Raw genomic sequence first — 20,811 nt, 5'->3', positions numbered from 1 at the left:
AAAATAATAATTACTATTTCTCAGCCTGTCTTAAGTGTCTCTGAGTCTCCTAGTCTGTCTGCATGTCACCCCATCCCATTCATTGCTGTAGGTATCTCAATATCCCCTCCCCCCACACCCTCATTCAGCAAATTCTGGCTTGCTAGGTCTTTGCCCTCTCCCTGGACCCTCTCTAAGGCTTCTGCCTTGACCAGCCTGGCACTGCCCGTGAGTGGCTGAATATTGGGCTTCTGCCCTGTGGGACCAGCAGGATGACTTCCCAAAGGTGCTACCCTCCTGGTTGCCCTGCCCAACCCCCAACGCTGCCTGCTGCTGCCCCTGCGGGCAAGGCCAGCTCTAGTTATTAGCATGAGCAGGAGACACAGGCCTGGCAAAGTGCCCGCCAGACTCAGCGGCCTCTGGAATCTCCCTTGAGACTGGGGTGGGGGAAGGGAGCCATCTGAGCAAGGGGGAAAAGGGAGTGGGCCCTTAGGGCTCACAGAGATCCTCCAAAGGCTAGGAGGCTGGGATAACCCCCCAGAGGCTTCTGGGATCTTCTTCCTCAAGGGCCTTTGCCCCTATTGGGCTGGACTTCCCCTTGCCCCCATTTGTCGGTTTCTCTTTCGACTCTCTCTTTCCTTCTCTCCCCCACACTTGGTGAACTCCCCCAAGCCCTTGTCTGTCCCCCAGCTAGCCTCTCAGTACCCGAAAGAAGCTTCCATCATCTCCTAGGTCAGAGGCCTTGGAAGGTTGAGAAAGAGGGAGAGATGGGGCCTGGCACCTCTTGTTCTAGGGGCTCAGGTGCTGCTTGGAAGTCCATCTGAAGTCTAGCTTCAGATTAGACTTCTTAGTCTCATTATTTAACCACAGTACTCTTCTTCCTAGGGAAGGGGCTGTGGGTTCCCTCACCTTCCATTGGATTTCCTGGTGCCATTTGACTGGAGAAGGAAGGGAGCCCTCAGCCGAGGGTAACACCTGGGGAGGGGAAGGGTTCCGTCTAGGTACTCTGGATGGATGGTGGCACCTACTAACTAAAGTGGGAATGAGGCTCCTGGTCCACACGGGAAAGGGGTACCCAGCTACCAAGGGGAACAAGGAGAAGAGGTCTTAAGATCCTGTGGCAGGGGCTGGGGATATGGCCTAGTGGCAAGAGTGCTTGCTTCGTATACATGAGGCCCTGGGTTCAATTTCCCAGCACCACATATACAGAAAACGGCCAGAAGTGGCGCTGTGGCTCAAGTGGCAGAGTGCTAGCATTGAGCAAAAAGAAGCCAGGGACAGTGCTCAGGCCCTGAGTACAAGCCCCAGGACTGGCAAAAAAAAAAAAAAAAAAAAAAGATCCTGTGGCAAAAGAAAAGGGCAGCCTGCCCAAGGAAGGAGGGAGGCACCGCCGTGCCAGCCCGCCCAGGCGCCTGGGACGTCAGGAGGCATCAGCCCGCCCCCTCCTCGCCCCATCGGGCCGAGGGCGAAGTCCGACCCAGGCCCTAGGGCAGGCGCGGACCTGCCAGACTGGGTCAGGGCGGGCCGGGCCTGGCAGGACGCCGCCCCAAAGCGGCTGGGTGGGGCCGAGCCAGGCCGCCGTGGGGGCCTCGGGGGTGGCGGCCGGGGCTGGTCGGGACTAGCCGTCCGGGGGCCTGGGCGCGCCCTGGGACCTGGCAACTACCCCAGCTTCTGGCTCCTGGCCCTAGGACAAAACGCTGATCCCACCCCTTCCTGTGCCCTAATATGGGCGTTGGGGAGAAACTCCGGGGGTCGCTCCGCCCCTGGTCCTGCCCGCCGACTCCAGCCTGTTGCCATAGCGACCAGGCCCCGCTCTCCTGCGGCATCCCTGTCCTGCTGCATCACCCCCTCCTTTGGCGGTCCAATGGAACAGTCCAAGCTCAGCCAGCCTTCGCGGTCGCCTGCGGGAGCTACGGGCGGAACCACTAATGGAGGAATGGGGGAGAAGGTGGCTGGTGGGCCTCTGTGGCTGTGTGTGATCCGCGCCCCTCCGCGGAGGTCACTTGCCTAGGTTTCTCTTCCCGAGCGCAGAAAGCCGCGGGACTCAGGGCGGGGGCGCGCGGTCCCCGAGGATCGGAGTGACGGAGACAGGGCCGGGCTCTTTTTTTCCCCCCCTCGGGGCTGTTGCCACACTTCCTGCCTCCACAGCCTGTTTCTAAGGAAGGGAGTGGGGTTGGGCGACCGCGCCCCGGCCGTCCGACTGGGTCCAGGCCCCAGGATCTGGCACGACATCGGGCCAGCCCAGGGTGACTACTAGTGGAGGGCTTTGATATAGGGGGACAGAGTATACAGGTGCGGGGGGGGGGTCACCCACAAAAGAGAGAGAGAGAGGGAGGGAGAGAGAGAGAGGGAAGGAGGGAGAGAGAGAGAGACAGACAGACAGACAGAGACAGAGAGAGAGACCCTTTTTCGGTCCTGTCCTCATTAGGTACCCCTCTGCCATTCTGTCATTTTCCTTTTAGTTCCCAAGATGGGATCGCAGACACATCCCTATCCTCTACACCCTATACATTTTATCTCAGTAACCCTAGGACCTTTGCTCACTCTCTGTATATCTAAGTATCCTGGCCCCTTCCCATTGAGGAAGGAGCCCACAGTTCGGACTCTTGAGAACCCTTATTTATAAAGCAACCCTCAGCCCCTTCTCCTGACCCACCTCTGGAATTTCAGACCTTCAGTCCCCCCCACCCCCTCCCCAGTCTGGGATGTCTCCCCTTCCCCTAGTTAATTCTTGCGTTGGAGATCTCCTTCCAATCTACCTGTAACTTTTCTTCCCAGGCTTTTTTTTTTGGGGGGGGGGGGGCAGGGTGCCTTCTAGTGTATGGTCTGTCTGTCCTGTTCTACAATCTCAGCTACTCCGGGTCCCTCAGACCTGATACCCCCTTTTCCCCATCTCTAATGCCAGTTCCTCACATCCGTCTCGGTATAGTCTATGGGAATCTTTCCCCTCCCTCAGGTGCCTCCCCAACCCCCATGTGTCTACAGCCACCAGCACCCCTCTTCACACGTACTCCGGGGTCCCTGGAGCCCCTCCCCCTGCAGCCGCGCCGAGCCACCCGGCCCGTGGCCGCTGTTTACAAGGACACGCGCTTCCTGACAGTGACGCGAGCCGCCTCCTCCCCTTCCCCACGCTCCCGAAGGGGGGCGCGGGGGCCCGGCTCCGGCTCCGGCCAATCAGAGCGCACTTCCGCAGCTGACAAACGCGGTATAAAAGCTTGGGGTTCGGGCTGAGCGGCTGGGACCTTGAGGGCGGCCAGGCCAGCGGCGGAGCTCTGCTGGGAAACCGGTGAGCAGGGTCGGGGAGAAGCGACGCTGAGCCATCGAACGCACCCGAAGAGGACAGGAGGGGCCCGGGAAGACAGCCCCGCAGAGCGTTCGCGCCAGGCCCCGACCGCTCTCGGTGGGTACCGAGCCCCCCCCCTCCCGGGGAGAAACGCGCGACCGGACACCGAGCGGGGAGGCGCGGGGGAGGATCCAGCCAAGGGCCGCGGAGCCGATCGCCGCAGCGCGGGCCCGGGACGGCCCCGCGGAGACCCTTCCCAGACCTCCCGGGCCGCCCGGATGTGTACTAAAATGGAACAGCCTTTCTACCACGACGACTCGTACGCAGCGGCGGCGGCGGGATACGGTCGGACCCCAGGTGGCCTCTCTCTCCACGACTACAAACTCCTGAAACCCAGCCTGGCGCTCAATTTGGCGGATCCCTACCGAGGTCTCAAAGCGCCGGGGGCGCGCGGCCCGGGCCCCGAGGGCGGTGCGGCCGGCAGCTACTTTTCCGGTCAGGGTTCGGATACGGGCGCGTCTCTGAAGCTCGCCTCTTCCGAGCTGGAGCGCCTGATCGTCCCCAACAGTAACGGCGTGATCACGACGACGCCCACGCCCCCGGGACAGTACTTCTACTCCCGCGGGGGTGGCACCGGTGGAGGCGCGGGGGGCGCGGGGAGCGGCGGCGTCACCGAGGAGCAGGAGGGTTTCGCCGACGGCTTTGTCAAAGCCCTGGACGACCTGCACAAGATGAACCACGTGACGCCCCCCAACGTGTCCCTGGGCGCCAGTGGGGCTCCCCCCGCCGGTCCCGGGGGCGTCTACGCCGGCCCGGAGCCGCCTCCCGTCTATACCAACCTCAGCAACTACCCCCCGGCGTCGGCTCCCTCCGGGGGTGCCGGCGCCGCCGTCGGGACCGGGAGTTCCTACCCGACGGCCACCATCAGCTACCTCCCACACGCTCCACCCTTTGCCGGGGGCCACCCCGCACAGCTGGGCTTGGGGCGCGGCGCCTCGGCCTTTAAGGAGGAACCACAGACCGTGCCCGAGGCTCGCAGCCGCGACGCCACGCCACCCGTGTCCCCGATCAACATGGAAGACCAGGAGCGCATCAAAGTGGAGCGCAAGCGGCTGCGGAACCGGCTGGCGGCCACCAAGTGCCGGAAGCGGAAGCTGGAGCGCATCGCGCGCCTGGAGGACAAGGTGAAGACCCTCAAGGCGGAGAACGCGGGGCTGTCCAGCACCGCCGGCGTCCTCCGGGAGCAAGTGGCCCAGCTCAAACAGAAGGTCATGACCCACGTCAGCAACGGCTGCCAGCTGCTGCTGGGGGTCAAGGGACACGCCTTCTGAGCGCCCCCCAGGTACCCCCTCCCCTGCCTGGACGGCTACGCGCACTCCACGCTGCCCACTGGGGACAAGGGGCACGGAGGTGGCCCGGCCCTGAGACCCCAGGGCTTCGCCAACCACACTGGACTCGGGCTTGCCCACGCTGCGCCCACTCCTTCCACCTCGACGTTTACAGGATTCCACCTCTCCTTCAACATTTTTTAATTTTTTTTTCTGTTGGAAACAGACTCAATTCATATTGAATATAATATATTTGTGTATTTAACAGGGGGAGAAGGAGGAGGGGGGCGATCGCAGTGGAGCTGGCCCCGCTGCCCGGTACTCAAGCCCGATGGGACACTAGGGAGAGGACCCCCGCCCCCTGCCCTCCTCCCCACTGCCCCCCTGCACCGTACTGTGGAAAAGAAACACGAACTTGCTCTCTCAAAGAGTTTATTTTAAGATGTGTTTGTGTGTATGCGTGCGTTTGTTGTTCTTTTTATTGAATCTATTTAAGTAAAAAAAAAAAAGGTTCTTTATTAAATTTTGTGGTCATTTTTTCCAAGCCAGGAGGGTGGAGGGACGGACAGCAGTGGGCTAATGCTTTTGTGGGTCCTGTTTGGGGCCCTTCGTCAGCTTTGTCCAGGCATCGTAAGATCCAGCGCAAGCCTCCAGCCCTCCACAGCGTTCCCAATCTCCAGAGGCGGCGGCGGTGACCGCGGCCGGTCCAGCAGGACCCCGGGACAAGCTGCCTAGTGCAGGATGCAGAGTGCGCCTGCGCGGCCCCGCCCAATCCCCCCCCCCCCGCGCCGGGGCTTTCCCCGCTGACGCAGCGGAAGCGATGCCCATATATGGGCCGATTCTGCTCAGTGACGCCACGGCGGTCTCTGGGCAGATTCCGGGAATCTCCTCCCCTCCCCTCCCCCTACCCACCCCAGCTCTGCCCGGCAAAGCCGCGGCGCCGGGAAGGGGGCCGGGATTTTCCCGAGCGGGCGGTTGTCTGGGCCCGGAAAGCCCCAGGCCTGGATCCAGAGCGCCCGCGGTGGGCGGGCTGCGATCTCTGGGGGCCCCGGGAGCCACTCCCTCACCTCCCTTCCACAGGCTGGCGCCCACACCCGGTCCGTGCGATTGACCCGGGCGGAGGCTGGCTGCAGCCGGAGCGTCGCTGCGGACGCGGCCCTCCCCAGCCCCCGCCAGGAAGGGCGGCGCCCGCCTGCCAGCTTCCCCTCCCGGGTGCCAGGCCCCGGGCAGGGCGACTGCCAGGTCTGGTCCTGCCAGGGCGGCGGCTGCTTGGGTCTTTGGGCGCAGCTGGGGCTGAGGAGGTGAGAACTGCTGGGTTTGCCCAATGGCGTCTGCCTGGATCTGAGGCTGGAAAACCGACTCCAGAGCAGTGTGTGTGTGTGTGTGTGTGTGTGTGTGTGTGTGTGTGTGTGTGTGTGTGTGTGTGTGTGTGGTGTGGGTGGGTGTGTGTGTGTGGGTGGGTGTGTATCAATCCCCCTCCCCTCCCAGGTGGAATGGAGATCAAAGACACATACATCAATGCACATATAAAACACTGGGTGGGCTTGGGTGTCGTTCCGAGATAAGGTGCCTAAGCCTGTGCAAAGAGAAACTGTGTGTTCAACATCCAGCCCACACATACGTGCCAAAAAGTGCTGAGCCTGGTGGTGCACGCCTGTAACCCTAGCACTCAGGAAGCTGAGGCAGGGGGTCTTTCTCTTCCTCTCTCTCTCTCTTTCCTTGCGCCTGCCAGTGCTGTATTTGACTCAGGCTCTCAATCTCTGGCTTACAACTGTAACTCACTTGAACCACATGTCTGTCTGCTTCTGGCTTTTTACTGGTTGGAGGAGTCTTAGGGACTTCTCTGCCCTGGCTGACTTCAAGGCATGATCCTCAGGTCTCAGCCTTCTGATTAGCTAGGATCACACAAATTAGCTACTTCAAAACAAAACAAAAACAAAAACCACCACTACCACCACCACCAAAAAACCCTCCCTGTACAATTAAGTTCCAGGAGACACAGCCTGAACCATGGCAAACCAACAACAAACATGATTTGGATAAAGTGGTAAAGGCTGGGTAGGAAGAAGAAAAACAGGTCTAGGTAGCACTGTTTGGGGGTTAAACTGCACTGTCAATTTTCTGCTGATCTATTTGAAAGAGTGAGGACCCAAACAGCCTTCTGGGCAGAGAATGGCACATGCGAAGTCCCTGTAGCCACACCATTGGCCTGAGGGAGAACTATAAAGACTTGTGCTAGGAATGCAATGAACTAAGGCAGGTAGATGAGGAGGCTAAGAGAGAACATGCAGGGGCTTTGGAAAGAGAGTAATTTGGGGGGAGGGGAAATGGGGGGACAGGGAGCTGGAGACGTAGCTCAAGGTAGAGCATGCCCCTAGCAGGCCAGGGAGGCCCTAGGTTTGGTCCCCAGTATAGGAGGCAGGGATAGGGAAAGGGACAAAAATTTCCAAGGGATGTGTGCGTACCTTTCAGAAGTAGTATGCCTGTTATCCTAGCAACCCTTGGGAGTCTGAAGCAAGAAGACTGAGAACTGAGGCTAGCTTAGGATAAATATAGACTCTGCTTTAAAAATGGCTCATGCCTGTAACCCTAGCTACTCCAGAGGCAGAGATCTAATGATCACAATTCCAATCCACCTCAGGCTGGAAAGCCAGAGACACTTATCTTCAATTAAAACACCCAAGTTGGAAATGGAGCTGTGACTCAAATGGTAGGGCGGTAGCCTTGAGCAAAAATGCTTAGGGAAGGTGTCCTTGCCCTGAGTTGAAACTCCAGGATCAGCACAGCACAGCACACACACACACACACACACACACACACACACGTAGAGAAGGCTGAGCAGCTTACTTCTATAATCCTAGCTGTTCAAGAGGTTTGGGGATTTGAAGCCAGCCAAGGAAGAAAATTCCAAGACTTTATCACTAATCCAATTGGTCAATAAAATGCTGGACTGGAGGTGTGGCTCAAGTCCTAGCACCAGAGGTGAGTGAGAGTTCAAACACCAGTGCTAGCACACACACACACACACACACACACACACACACACATTAATCATGTTTTCTGGAAAGGAAATTGGGACCCAGAGAGGCAGTCACTTGCTTAAACATGCATTTCATCTATCAAATGTCTAGGAGCTGTCTTGCTCTAACACCTAACCCTTAAGAATTCCACTGCTGGGCTGGGGATATGGCCTAGTGGCAAGAATGCTTGCCTCGTATACATGAGGCCCTGGGTTCAATTCCCCAACACCACATATACAGAAAATGGCCAGAAGTGGCGCTGGGGCTCAAGTGGCAGAGTGCTGGCCTTGAGCAAAAGAAGCCAGGGACAGTGCTCAGGACCTGAGTCCAAGCCCCAGGACTGGCAAAAAAAAAAAAAAAAAAAAAAGAATTCCACTGCAGCTACAAGTGGGCAGCTTGGGGTAGTCTTTTAGCCTTATCCAATCGAGACCCAGAAGCCAGGTACCAGTGGCTCATACCTGTAGTCCTACCTACTCAGGAGGCTGATATCTGAGGTATGAGGTTGTTAGGTAGCCTGGGCATTAAAGCCAGTGAAACCCTTTATAGCAAGTAACCACCACAAAAGCCTGGAGCTATGGCTCAAATGGGAGAGCTACTAAGCCTTAAGTACAAAAGCTCAGGGACAGCACCTGGGCCCAGAGTTCAAGCCCTAAGACCAACACACACACACATACACTCAGGGAAGATTACAGCTGTTAACAGAACATTTGAATGCTAAATCCTGTGGGAAGAAATGGGTGCGACCAGCATGGCCAAGTAAACAGCAGGTGCATGAAGTAAGGTCGCCACCCTGTGGTGAAGATCAGCAACCACAGGGTCAATTTTCAGGTCAATGTGAGAAGTTGTATGTGTGTGTGTGTGTGGTGGTGGTGGGGGGAGGGTTGGACGTGGACAGAGCACCGGCAGACAAAGCACACCAGATTCACATTTGTCCCTAATACTTTTATTGGTCACCTACAGACCTGTGCCCAGCTAGATGGGCTCCAGAAAGGGAGGGGGGGGGGTCAACTAGTCACCAGATCCCCATGTGGGGGAGAAGTCTTCCAGTTTTCCCTCAGACTATGAGAGCTTAAGGGCCCAGGGCTGCACTTTTCTGGGCCAGCACAGGACATCCAGGTGGGGGCACAGCTGGGACCCAAGAAGAGATGCTCACTATGGGTCTGCCCCTTTAGTTGTGTTTGGAGAAGTATTCCTTGCTGTCTTCCACATTGGGCTTGATGGTGTCACTGCCAGGCTTCCAGCCAGCTGGACAGACTGAAAGATTAAAGGACACAAAATGACAGGCTCCAGACTTGGAGTCAGGGGACAAAAGGCAAAACAGGACTGGGCTACAGAACATATATGTCTGAAAAAGCCTTTCACACCTACCAGCAGTTATTTCCTTCCTTTCTTCTCTTTTTCTTCCCTCCCTCCCTTCTCTCTTCTACTCTGTGTTTTCTCCAGACAATGGTCTCATTTTTTACCTAAGGCGGAGCCCAAACTGTGATCTTCCTTCCTTTACTTCCTGAGAGCAACAGGATTTTCCAGTTGTTTTTCTTCACTATCCAGTGTTTGGTTAAAAAAAAAAAAATACCTTTTAATCCCCTTTCTACTTCATTCCCAGCTGAAGGAAAAGTAGTCCCATTAGGCTGGGGCCAGGCTGCTCACTTGCTTAGCATGTGAGGTTTTGGTTCTTTTCTGACACTGAAAAGAGAGGTAGTGTGTTCTAATTATATTCTCTCTCTCTCTTCTTTTTCAGTTATGGGGTTTGAACTCTGGGCCTGGGCCCTGTCCCTGAGCTCTTCAGCTCAAGGCTGGCTAGTGCTCTACCACTTGAGCCACAGCGCAACTTCCAGTTTTCTGGTGGTTAATTGGAGATAAGAGTTCTCGCAGACTTTCCTGCTTGGGCTGCCTTCAAACCAGACCCTCAGATCTCATCCTCCTCCTAAGTAGCTAGGATTACTAGCTAGGCTTGAGCCACCGGTGCCTGTCTCCAATTATATTTTCAAACTGAGACACAATTTCATAAGAAATTTTTACAGAGTTTTAACAGTGTCCAAGCTTTGTATGTAGGTGTCTCCTCTAGCCTAGATACTTCCTGCAGATAAGGAATCTTTTTTTGTTGTTTTTGTTTCCAGTCCTGGGGTGTGGACTCAGGGCCTGAGCACTGTCCCTGGCTTCTTTTCGCTCAAGGCTAGCACTCTACCTCTTGAGCCACAGTGCCACTTCCGGCTTTTTTCTACATATGTGGTGCTGAGGAATTGAACCCAGGGCTTCATGTGTACAAGGCAAGCACCTTACTACTAGGCCTACTAGGCCATATTTCCAGCTCAGGAATCTTTTTTTTTTTTTTTTTTGCCAGTCCTGGGCCTTGGACTCAGGGCCTGAGCACTGTCCCTGGCTTCTTCCCGCTCAAGGCTAGCACTCTGCCGCTTGAGCCACAGCGCCGCTTCTGGCCGTTTTCAGTATATGTGGTGCTGGGGAATCGAACCTAGGGCCTAGGCCTAGGGCCTAGAACCGAGGCAGGCACTCTTGCCACTAGGCTATATCCCCAGCCCCAGGAATCTTTTTTTTTAATGTATTTTTTTTTTTGCCAATCCTACCAGAGCACTGTCCCTGGCTTCTTTTTGCTCAAGGCTAGCACTCTACCTCTTGAGCCACAGCGCCACTTCCAGCTTTTTCTGGTGCTGAGAAATGGAACCCAGGGTTTCATGCATGCTAGGCAAACAAGCACTCTACCACTAAGCCACATTTCCAGCCGCCTCCCTGAATCTTTTATGGACTTCTAGAGACTAGAGCAGGCAGCCGCCTACCTGTCAATCCACTTGACTGACAGGCAGGGAGGAGCGGAGGTGGGTCTAGCCATTGTGAACACCCATGTGCAGAAGTACTCACCTTCCCCATGCTCATCTGTGTACTGGAAGGCCTGGACCAGACGCAGAGCCTCTTCTACTGAGCGCCCCACGGGCAAGTCATTGACAGTGATCTGACGAAGCACACCCTTGCTATCGATGATGAAGAGACCCCTGAAGACAAGAGGGCTTATAGTGAGGAGCCAGGGAAAGAGAACACAGTCACCCCCCTGCCCCCCCTCAATGGTCGTCCATCCTGGGGATAGGGGTTCCCTAAACTGGGCTGAAGTACCACATACCTGTAGGCGATGCCTTCATCATTTTTCAACACGCCATAACTAAGGGACAAGCTTCTGGTCACATCGGCAAGTAGGGGGATGTTCAACGGGCCCAAGCCTCCCTCTTTCCGGGGGGTGTTGATCCTGTGGAGGGAGAAGACAGGGTTGAGCAACCCCAAAATGCCAGACCTAGTAGGATCCTGACACTGTGGGTCTTTGTATGATAAGGGCTTGAGTGGGGGTGCTGGAGGCAAGAGATAAAGGGGACCAAAAGCAGGCTCCAGGAACCCCACCCACCCCACCCTAGGGGTTGGGGGCAGTGCAGCTGGGGAGAATCCCCCCAGCATCAGCAGTAGAGAGTCCACGTGAAGAACTACGAGCCTCTTCTACCCTCGACCCCGAGGCCCGGCTCTTCAGTTAGTAAACATTAAGTCTATACCTCCAAGAATTAAGTTCTCTCTCCTGAGAACTCAGGGAGATAAAACATCTTCAACTCGAAGGCAATGCAACTAGTTGCCAAGTTCTAATTACTGTCAACCTTGTTAGTAGCCCAGGTGTCATTATTTCCATTCTTTTCAGATGGGGAGAGAAAGGCACTAGGCAAAGCCCAACGGTGTGGGTTGAAATACACCCTCTTGCTCATACCAGGCCAGATGGGTAAACTGAGAGTCGACAGAGACGCCCAGGACCTCACAGCCCAGTTTTCGGAAGTCTTCGGCATGTTCGCTGAAGGCGATGATCTCCGTGGGGCACACAAAAGTGAAGTCCAATGGGTAGAAAAAGAGGACTACGTACTTCCCTGGGAGCAGATTCATCCGAAGTTAGGGCCCCGCCCCCAGCTACCCCCGCCCCCCTCCAGGCAGGACCCCCACCAGGCCCAGCCATCACCTCTGTAATCCGAAAGCTTGACCTCCTTGAAGGCGCCATCCACCACGGCGGTGGCCGTGAAGTCCGGAGCGGGTTTTCCAATGGATGCGTTGCCGGAGGCCATGACTGCAAGCCGAGACCCCCGCCTGATCAGTGCACGCGGAGGGGGCGGGGAAGGGAGGCGCGGGAAAGCAGACCCTTTGTCCTCCCTTCCCAAGGTCACGATGCGTGCCGGGTCCGATTAGAGAGTCTGGGCGGCGGAAAATGCCTTGCTCACCTCCCCCTCCCGGGACCCGGCCAGCAAGGCCCGCAGGCTGCGGGGGGACCCGCCCCCCTAACTCGATCGAGTGGGTGACCGGCGCCGTGGCCAGCAGGCTCCTCAGTAGCGAGGGGACCGGAGCGCAGTGGCGCAAAATCTCCAGTTTAGAGGGAAAAAAAAATGGCGAGAACCCGAGGGATGGAGGGGGGCTGGGAGCCCGACAATCGGGCCTGTACTTCCAGACTCCGGCCTCGGTTTCCCCCCCCGCAAGGACAAAGGCGGGCCACCATGGTGGATGGAAAACAAAAGACCAGTCCTGAGATTCCCCAAAGCGCCAGAAATGCGCGAAGCGAGGAGAGCCCCCACATCGGGGTGCACTCGGGGGCTTGCATACCTGCGTGGACCAGGTCTGGACACACAGACGAGAGCAGAGAGATACACTGGAGAATTCTCAGCACAAGTGCGCAGGGGCTCCGCCAGCCTTTTATGCGCGGCCGGAACCACAGTGCTCTGGGCGGGGGGAGGTGGGCGGGGCGGACGAGTCCACCGTGCGGGCGGGGGTGGGGGAGCGAAGCAGTGGCGCGGCTGCGTTCCTGCGCCTGCGCACTGAGCCACAGTGCTCCGGCCGCGGACTAATGAATGGACCTTCCTCGTGGGGGTGGTGGGTGCTGCGGAGGCACCGCGGACTCTGCTCGTTGGCTGGGTCCCCGAGCGTACTGGGGGCGGTTGGAACCCGGCATGGCCCGGACCCAGCCGGCGCTGTGGCTGCCATCTCTGATGATTCTAACGCTGGTGTCCTCGGCCCAAGTTCCCACTGACTACCAGTACTTTGGCCAGCAGGGGACGGGAGACACCTGGGAGCTGCTAGGGCTGCAACAACAAAAGGGTAAATGCAGGCGATGGGGGGCGGGGGGCGGGGCGGTGATTATATTCAGAGGTACCCCTAAGCCTCTTAACTTGGTTGGCCAATTTGTCTACAAACAGCCTCCCCCTCCCTTCCGTTCTCAATTCGGTCGGTCGTCTTCTTCGCACTGGCAGCGTCCTCTGGGGCGGGTTCCTGATCTCTTAAATTGTTTTCTCTCGGTTACTCGGAACCCAGATGCCTGCAAGCGGTGAAAAGGGTCTGGGGTCATGAGAAGGCAATAAACAAGGAAGTAGGAACCCCATAAACTACTAAGGGGGCCTGGGGGAATTAGGTTCTAGTTAGAGTAAGAGGCCAAGAATGGAGTGGCTAACCTTGAAAAGTCAGAAAAGGCGTGGCTGAAGAAGACCAGCCAGAAAGACAAGCAAAAGCCCCAAAGCAAAGATTTAGGTGTGAGGTCCTGGACTCTAACCCTCACTTCTGGAAGAAGTAAAAAAATTATAGCTACTTAAAAATAATCATAATTATTATTTTTGTTTTGTTAGCAAAACGCCAGGGGCTCTAGGTGTCTTCATTATACCAATTAAGTCATTTAATTTCTTACCTGTCAGCTGTGCTGGTCAGGTGGTACTATGCCAGCTGGGTAAGCCCTTGAAGACAAGAGTCAACTTAAAGGGTGGCATATGCTAAGGAAGGCCATACTTCCAACTGGGCAGGCTGGCATAGACTAGAGGTGTCAGATGGCAGTCTCTCTGGGTGGCACAACAGATGTGTGAACTTGGAGAGCTAACATGCATTGTCAAGGTTCTCACTTTTCCCCATCGGGGAGTTTTAGAAAGAGTAGATGGCAATTATGCTCTGCTATTTGTCAATGTCATTATCTTGGTCCTTTCCTGGAGAAGGGGATGGAGGTATGTTCTTTTCTGGGGTCTTCATCTCTGCCCTCTGGGGTCTTCATCTCTAGAAGTGGAGAAGGAGTCTATCCTGAGCCCGTGGGGAAAGTGGCGCTGTTTCTGCGATCTGGGCCTACAGAAGCGAGACCGGGAGGTCATAGGCAAAGCACCCAACCCTGTGTTCATGGATCCCGAGGACCTGGTCCAAGTGATTCCCTGCCAGCTGCAGGATTGTTCGTCTTGCAAACCGACGGATTGCAACTAGAGGCCCTAGGCCCGAGTGAGTGACCAAATACTGATTAGGCTAGGGGGCGGAGGGAGCGCCTGGGATGGGCCAGGAGATAGGAAAGGCTGTGGGGCCAGGCTGAAAGACAAGTTGGGAGCAGGGAGAACTAGGGTGATAAACCTGAATGAAGCTTCAGGTTGGTGGGGGGGAGGGAAGCTGAGTCAGCACGCTGGAGCCCTTCTGATATCTAGGGAGAAAGCAAGAAAGGCGGAGGGGAGGGAAGGCATCTGGAGATTGGGCAAAAGGAGATGGAAGAACTGAGACCTTGAGGAGGGAAGGAAAGCATGGATAGGACAGGAGCCCCCTGTGAAGCCCAGGGAATAGAAGTCTCCAAAAGGGTCTTGGGAAGTGGTAGCAAGAGGAGGGTTGGGGAATGGGGATGGAGGAGGGGACTTTAAAGTTGAGTGAAATGAGCCTGCCTGGTGGATGAGGACCCAGATCTCCGAAGGGGTAAGGAAGGGAGACTTTCCCTGACTAAGAGAAAGTAGCAGAGATCAAGGGAACAGGGAGGAAGAGAGGAAGGAAGTTGGGGGTGGGGCAGTGTGCCAGTGGAAACTGCGGATTCAAGGAGCTAGGGAGTACATGCCTGAATGACAGACAGGAGACTGTTCTGAGTGCAGTGATATTCGACCTTCTAAGCCCCGAAAAAAGTGGACTTCGGGGTTGGGAATATGCTCCTAGTGATAAAGTGCTCGCATGAAGCCCTGGGTTTGATTCCTCAGCACCACATATATATATATATAGCCGGAAGTGGCACTGTGGCTCAAGTAGGCAGAGTGCTAGCCTTGGGTAAAAAGAAGCCAGCGACAGTGCTCAGGCCCTGGGTTCAAGCCGCAGGACTGGCAAAAAATAAATAAGTGGAGAAGTGACACTGTGGCTCAAGTGGTAGAGCACTAGCCTTGAGCTGAAGAGCTAAGGAACAGCGCCCAGGCCCAGAGTTCAAGCCCTACCTACAACTGACCAAAAAAAAAAGCAACCAACAACAACAAAAGTGGGCTTCATCTCAATTTCCCCTTTATTTCCCCCTCTCCTAACCAGCCTCAGGAGACATAGCCCCAGAGGCTGAGGGGCGGGGCTTTCAAGACGACCCCGCCCTCCCCAGTCTGCAAACCACACCCACAGCAGTCGCCCTCAAGAACTACAACTCCCAGCAGGCTGCACGGCAGAGAAGTCGACATCAGATACCTAAGCGCCGGCGCCAACGAGCGCGTTGGGGGCGTGTCCAGCGCGCTGATTGGTCCGAATCCAGCCTTGTTTCCGGACCCGCGGAAAACGCGCGCTGGGGTTTGCGTCTGCAGGTTTCTTCGATCCCGCTGCTGGTGGCGGCGGCCGAGGCGGCATGGATCTCCGAGAGTTGGAGCGGGACAATACGGGCCGCTGTCGCCTGAATTCGGCCGTGCCCACCGTGTGCCGACAGGAACCCTGCGTCCTGGGTGTCGACGAAGCGGGCCGGGGCCCGGTGCTGGGTGCGCCTCAATGGTCTGGACGGGCGAAGGGGGCGCGGGACCACGAGTCGTGATGGCATCGAAAAAAGTGGTCATGGGTTGGGAATGTGGCTTAGCTGTAGAGTGCTTGCCTAGCATTCGGATTCCTCAGCACCACATAAGCAGGAAAAGCCGTAAGTGGCGCTGTGGCTCCAGTGGTAGAGTGCTAGCCTTGAACACAGAGAGGCACCGGGACAGAGCTTAGGCCCTGAGTTCAAGCCCCAGGACTGGCCAAAAAGAAACAAAGTGGTTGCAATACCACAGGGGAGGCGGGTTTCGGGGGTTCGCTGGTAGCACCTCCCTTTCTTTCCCTGCTTCTTGGAAATCCGACACCCATTTCCTCCCCAGGCCCCATGGTGTATGCCATCTGCTATTGCCCCCTGTCCCGCCTGGCAGATCTGGAGGCCCTGAAGGTCGCAGGTGAGCTCTGCGTATACACCTGGGGATGGAGTTCTTGGGTAGGTACAGGAGGGAAAATGAGAACTTGAGGGAAAGAGAAAGCTGAGAGAACCATCTACCCCTCCCCCCCTTTTTTTTTCTCCAACCCTCTTCTCAGACTCAAAGACCCTGTCGGAGAATGAGCGGGAAAGGCTCTTTGCCAAAATGGAGGAGGACAGGGACTTTGTGGGCTGGGCTCTGGATGTGCTGTCTCCAAACCTCATCTCTACCAGCATGCTTGGACGGTGAGGGGGTCGACCCAGAAAGGGACTGGGGAGGGAACGGGCAGACACCATGGGCTCTGTGGCTCGAGTGGGATTCACTAAACACTGTTCATCGTTGTAGGGTTAAATACAACCTGAACTCTCTTTCCCATGATACCGCTGCTGGGCTGATCCAGTATGCTGTGGACCAGGGTGTGAGTGTTACACAGGTGAGTTGACTATTTGATTTGATCACCTGAAAAATGAAGGAAGGGAGGGAGCACAAGAAACATAACTGTCAATTACTTGTGCTCACGCCTGTAGTCCTAGCTACTCAGGAGACTGAGATCTGACAATCTTGATTCAAAGCCAGCCTTTGAGGGAAGGCTTCAAGATAGTTTTTTAGTGCTGGTCCTGGGGCTTGAAATCAGCCTGGGTGCATTTATTTGCCAGTCCTGGGGCTTGGACTCAGGGCCTGAACACTGTCCCTGGCTTCTTTTGCTCAAGGCTAGCACTCTGCCACTTGAGCCACAGCGCCACTTCTGGCTATTTTCTGTATATGTGGTGCTGGGGAATTGAACCCCGGGCTTCATGTATAGGAGGCAAGCACTCTTGCCACTAGGCCATATCCCCAGCCCTGTTTTTGGTTTTTTTTTAGCCAGTCCTGGAGCTTGAACTCAGGACATGGGCACAGTCTCAGAGCTTTTTTACTCTTCCACTTGAGCCACAGTGCCACTTTCAGCTTTTTCTGTTTACGTGGTACTAAGGAATCAAACCCAGGTCTTCATGCATGCTAGGCAAGCACTCTATCACTAAGTCACATTCCCAGACCCTTTGTGTGTGTGTGTGTGTGTGTGTGTGCGTACGTGCGTGTGTGTTTGGTGTGTGTCTGTGTGTCATGGTCCTGGGGCTTGAACTCTGTTCCTGGGCACTGTCCCGGAGCTCTTCAGCTCAAGCTAGTGCTCTACCACTTGAGTCACAGCACCACTTCCAAATTTCTGGCAGTTAATTGGAGATAAGTCTCACAGACTTTCCTGCTTGGGCTAGCTTTGAACCAGAATCCTCAGATCTCAGCCTTCTGAGTAGCTAGAATTACAGGTATGAGTCACCAGTGCCAGGCTTTTTTTTCCCTTTCTTTCCTTTTTTTTTTCTGGGTTGGTCTTGAACTCTGAGCCTGGACACTTTCCCTGAGTTCTTCAGCTCAAGGCTAGTGCTCTACAACTTTGAGCCACAGAACTACTTCTGGTTTTTTAGTGAGTTCAGAGTCTCATGGACTTTCCCTACCATGCTGGCTTTGAACCATGATCCTCAGATCTCAGCCTCCTGAATAGCACCTGGCTCCTTTTTTTTTTTAATTGGTCATAAGAGCCTCAGTCTTCCCAGAGCTGGATTCCACGTGTGTACCATGTCCTTGGGACTTGCATATGCCTATCCCTAAAAGTCCAGAAGGCCTTAAAGATCCAAAACAAATCCCACATCTGTCCATCTTCCAAAAGTCTCTGTTCTAGCCCAACCCACCCTGTTTCTCATCCTGGAAACTTCCACTTCCAGCCCCTCCCCTTCACTCTGCTCCCTGGGCAACAGACAGGCTTGGAGAAATGTAAATCTTGACATTTAATTTTATAATCATAGTGCAAATGAAATCAGGAAAATTCACAGTCTGTGTGGGGAGGAGGAAATTAAGTGATGAGGGAAATCGACATGGCATCAGCTCCCTCAGAGGCAAGGAACAGGTGGTTTGAGAGAACTGGATGGAGAATTAAAATGGGAATGGAGCAGGGAGTGGCAGAAACCCAGGCCTGGAGTGCAGAGCTGCTGGAGCAGATGAAGAGTCCTGCATTGGGATTCAAGGTCTTAAGCTGAGGGAAGTGGGGAGGGGCAGTCAGGTGGTCAGCTGTTCCTGCAAAAATAAATGTGATTGCTGAAAGGGGTGATGCTGCACTTAACCCCTGTCAGCTCTAGGACATCACTTCCATACTGGGGCCTCCCTACTTTAACTGCCTCATCTGATGGCTCTGCCATAAGGCCTTTACACTGTCAGTGCTGTAAACACACACACACACACACACACACACGTACATATATATTTACATTAATGTAATGTGCTAATAAAACTATAATAAATATAACAGCAAAAAAGAACACTTCAACCATTTTGAGGTTATGCTTTTTTTTTTTTTAAATAGATAGCCAGGCACCCATGTAATCCTAGCTACTTACGAGGCTGATATCTGAGTGTTGTGGTTCAAAGCCAGCCCAGGCAGATAAGTCTGAGGCTCTTTAACTCCAATTAACCAGTAAAAAGCTAGAACTGGATCTGTGGCTCAAATAATAGAGTGCTTAGCTCCAAAACCTTGAATTTTTAAGCCCTAGTCTAGCACACACACATGCCAAAAATGGAAAAGGAGGAAGGAAGAGAAGGAAGGGTATTGTGGGCAATGGGAATAGCAGGTGCAGAGACTCAGAGGCTGGGTCCTTTTGTGTGGTTGTACCTCCAGCTGTTTGTTGAGTGAATCCTGTCACCACGGCAGGTCTTCGTCGACACTGTGGGGATGCCAGAAACATACCAGGCGCGGCTGCAGCAACGCTTCCCTGGGATTGAAGTGACGGTCAAGGCTAAGGCCGATGCCCTCTACCCAGTTGTCAGTGCGGCAAGCATCTGTGCCAAGGTCTGACCCTGCTGACCATGGCAAGCTCCCAGCATCCTCCTTGGCAGGGACCAGCCAAGCCCCCATGGCCATGGGAGCATCCAACTTCCTGTCCTGCCTGCAGGTGGCTCGAGACCAGGCTGTGAAGAACTGGAAGTTTCTAGAACAATTGAAAGACTTGGACACTGACTATGGCTCAGGCTACCCCAATGGTGAGTGGATTGCTGTCAGGCTTAGTGGCAGTAACGTGGCTATGCCAGACTACTGAGGTTTTGTGTCTGACTGGGTCTGGCTATGTAGCCTAGGCTAGCCTTGAAGTCAAGATCCTCCTGCCTCAGCCTCCCAAGGGCTGGGATTATAGGCATGCACCACCACCCTTGGCTTGTGAGTTTTTTAAAATTGCTATGGCCACCCTGTTGCATGGCAGCAGGAGCCATGTCCCCGGCAGAGTACCTCCAGATGGTGGCCTGGTGGCTTGTGTGTGACACCTGGATTCCTGCCTACCCCCCTCCTCTAGTGCCTCCTAACTCCTTTGTCGCAGTGAGGAGTCAAGACCGAAGGTGCCTCTGTGTGTGTGTGTGTGTGTGTGTGTGTGTGTAAAGATGGGGCTAGGGGTGTGGCTCCGGTGGGGGCGTGGCTCTCTGGTAAGGTGGCACTGGTCTAGGGTACTTGAGATTCCATTCTCAGAACTGCACACACACAAACACACAAAAAGAAGTGACATCAGGCTTGGTGCCCACACTTGTAACCTGGCATGGGTAGGGAGACTGACGCGGGAGAACTGAGAGATGAAGGCCAGCCTTGGGTACACATACCCTTCTGTCAAAAAAAAGAAAACAATAGAAAAATACAGTGAAGAGCCAACAGCAGGATTTAAGGAATCTTCTGGCTTTTCTGTCCTTCCTGGAGGGGCCTGTGGTTGGGTGGCTGGTTTTGTGTGTGCTGTCCTTGGGGGGTCAGGGAGATGTCTCCCCAAATTGCATGGTGCATAGCATTTGTCCAGGTACAGAATGGGAAGGAAGACCGTTTGTGCAAAGGGCCCAAAGCAGATGTTGAGTGTCAGGAAGCTTGGCTGATACCTGAAGGTTTGGAGCTGGCACTGTGCTCCCACTCTCCCCTTTCCCCTGCCTCCAGACCCCAAGACAAAAGCCTGGTTGAGGAAGCACATAGAGCCCGTGTTTGGCTTCCCTCAGTTTGTCCGGTTCAGCTGGCGCACGGCCCAGGCCATCCTGGAGAAGGAGGCCGAGGGGGTGATATGGTGAGTGTCTCGATTGCCAGGGGGACGGAGGGAGGAAAGGAAGGGGGGACTCAGCCCAGCCCTGCAGGAGCCACTGCCCTGCAGGACAGCCACTGTCGCTCCTTCCTTTCACAGGGAGGACTCAGAAGCCGAGGCTCAGAAAGGACCTGGAAAGATCACGTCCTATTTCCTGCAGGAGGAACCCCGAAATCGCCCCCATGGGTCCCACCGGTACTTCCAGGAACGGGGCCTGGAAGCAGCCACCACCCTCTAGGAGCCAGCCCTGAATAAAAAAAAAAAAAAAAAAAAAAAAAAGGCTGTTGGCTGTGATTAAAGGTGTTTGTGGAGAAGCCAGTAGAGTTGTCTGTTACTGCAGAGGCAGCCCATGTGCTGAATTGGAATCTAGCATGTGTATTGTTTGGACTGGGGGTTTGGCTCAGGCTAATGGGTGTGGCACAGTGGCAGAGGTGGGCTTAGTGGTATAACCCATATACCTTATTTGAGGCCTTAGTACCCATCCTCAGCATTGCAGAATCAATTAAATTAAAAAATAGATTAGCTTGATGGGTTTTGTGGTTTTGTTTCCTCTTGTTTTTGTCAGTTGTAGGGTCTGGGCATTCTCTCTGAGCTTTTTCACTCAAGTTTAGCACTCTACCACTTTGAGTCACAGCACCACTTCTGGTTTCTGGTGGTTCATTGAAGATAAGAGTCTCCTGGACTTTCCTGCCTGGGCTGGCTTTGAACTGAGGTCCTCAGATCTCAGCCCCCTGAGTAGCTAGGATTAACGTGTATGCCACCATCTTCCAGATATGTGTGTGTGTGTGTGTGTGTGTGTGTGTATCCTTTTTTTTTTTTTTTGTCGGTTATGTGGTTTGAATTCAGGGTCTTGGCACTGTCCCTGAGTTTTTGTGCTCA

General features: G+C 54.9%; 4 protein-coding genes across 5 annotated transcripts; 3 read left to right on the top strand and 1 right to left on the bottom strand.

Moving 5' to 3' along the window:
• The first annotated feature begins 3,207 nt into the window (after positions 1 to 3,207).
• Junb (JunB proto-oncogene, AP-1 transcription factor subunit) lies at positions 3,208 to 5,305 on the top strand. Its single transcript, XM_048342424.1, has one exon. It carries the CDS (start codon positions 3,541 to 3,543, stop codon positions 4,591 to 4,593), a length of 1,053 nt encoding a protein of 350 aa, XP_048198381.1. The 5' UTR covers positions 3,208 to 3,540; the 3' UTR covers positions 4,594 to 5,305.
• Positions 5,306 to 8,531: 3,226 nt separating this feature from the next.
• Positions 8,532 to 12,343, bottom strand: Prdx2 (peroxiredoxin 2). Its single transcript, XM_048342422.1, has 6 exons — positions 12,240 to 12,343; positions 11,608 to 11,712; positions 11,365 to 11,518; positions 10,741 to 10,863; positions 10,485 to 10,615; positions 8,532 to 8,864 (listed from the first exon to the last, which is right to left on the bottom strand). Exons 2-6 carry the CDS (start codon positions 11,708 to 11,710, stop codon positions 8,779 to 8,781), a joined length of 597 nt encoding a protein of 198 aa, XP_048198379.1. The 5' UTR covers positions 11,711 to 11,712; positions 12,240 to 12,343; the 3' UTR covers positions 8,532 to 8,778.
• A 127-nt stretch (positions 12,344 to 12,470) lies between these two features.
• Positions 12,471 to 15,017, top strand: Thsd8 (thrombospondin type 1 domain containing 8). Its single transcript, XM_048342423.1, has 3 exons — positions 12,471 to 12,731; positions 13,672 to 13,880; positions 14,925 to 15,017. Exons 1-2 carry the CDS (start codon positions 12,485 to 12,487, stop codon positions 13,863 to 13,865), a joined length of 441 nt encoding a protein of 146 aa, XP_048198380.1. The 5' UTR covers positions 12,471 to 12,484; the 3' UTR covers positions 13,866 to 13,880; positions 14,925 to 15,017.
• A 113-nt stretch (positions 15,018 to 15,130) lies between these two features.
• Positions 15,131 to 20,451, top strand: Rnaseh2a (ribonuclease H2 subunit A). Of its 2 annotated transcripts, XM_048342420.1 has the most exons (8): positions 15,131 to 15,352; positions 15,719 to 15,790; positions 15,927 to 16,053; positions 16,154 to 16,241; positions 18,543 to 18,680; positions 18,784 to 18,871; positions 19,794 to 19,917; positions 20,032 to 20,451. In XM_048342420.1, exons 1-8 carry the CDS (start codon positions 15,226 to 15,228, stop codon positions 20,168 to 20,170), a joined length of 903 nt encoding a protein of 300 aa, XP_048198377.1. In that variant the 5' UTR covers positions 15,131 to 15,225; the 3' UTR covers positions 20,171 to 20,451. The 2 variants fall into 2 exon arrangements, with proteins under 2 accessions (XP_048198377.1, XP_048198378.1); XM_048342421.1 differs by lacking the exon at positions 18,543 to 18,680.
• Positions 20,452 to 20,811: the final 360 nt, after the last annotated feature.

This window comes from Perognathus longimembris, chromosome 3, assembly GCF_023159225.1.
Source record: "Perognathus longimembris pacificus isolate PPM17 chromosome 3, ASM2315922v1, whole genome shotgun sequence".
Lineage (NCBI taxonomy): Eukaryota > Metazoa > Chordata > Mammalia > Rodentia > Heteromyidae > Perognathus > Perognathus longimembris.
The sequence above is the reverse complement of the archived record's forward strand: the minus strand, read 5'-3'. Positions and strand labels throughout refer to the sequence as shown.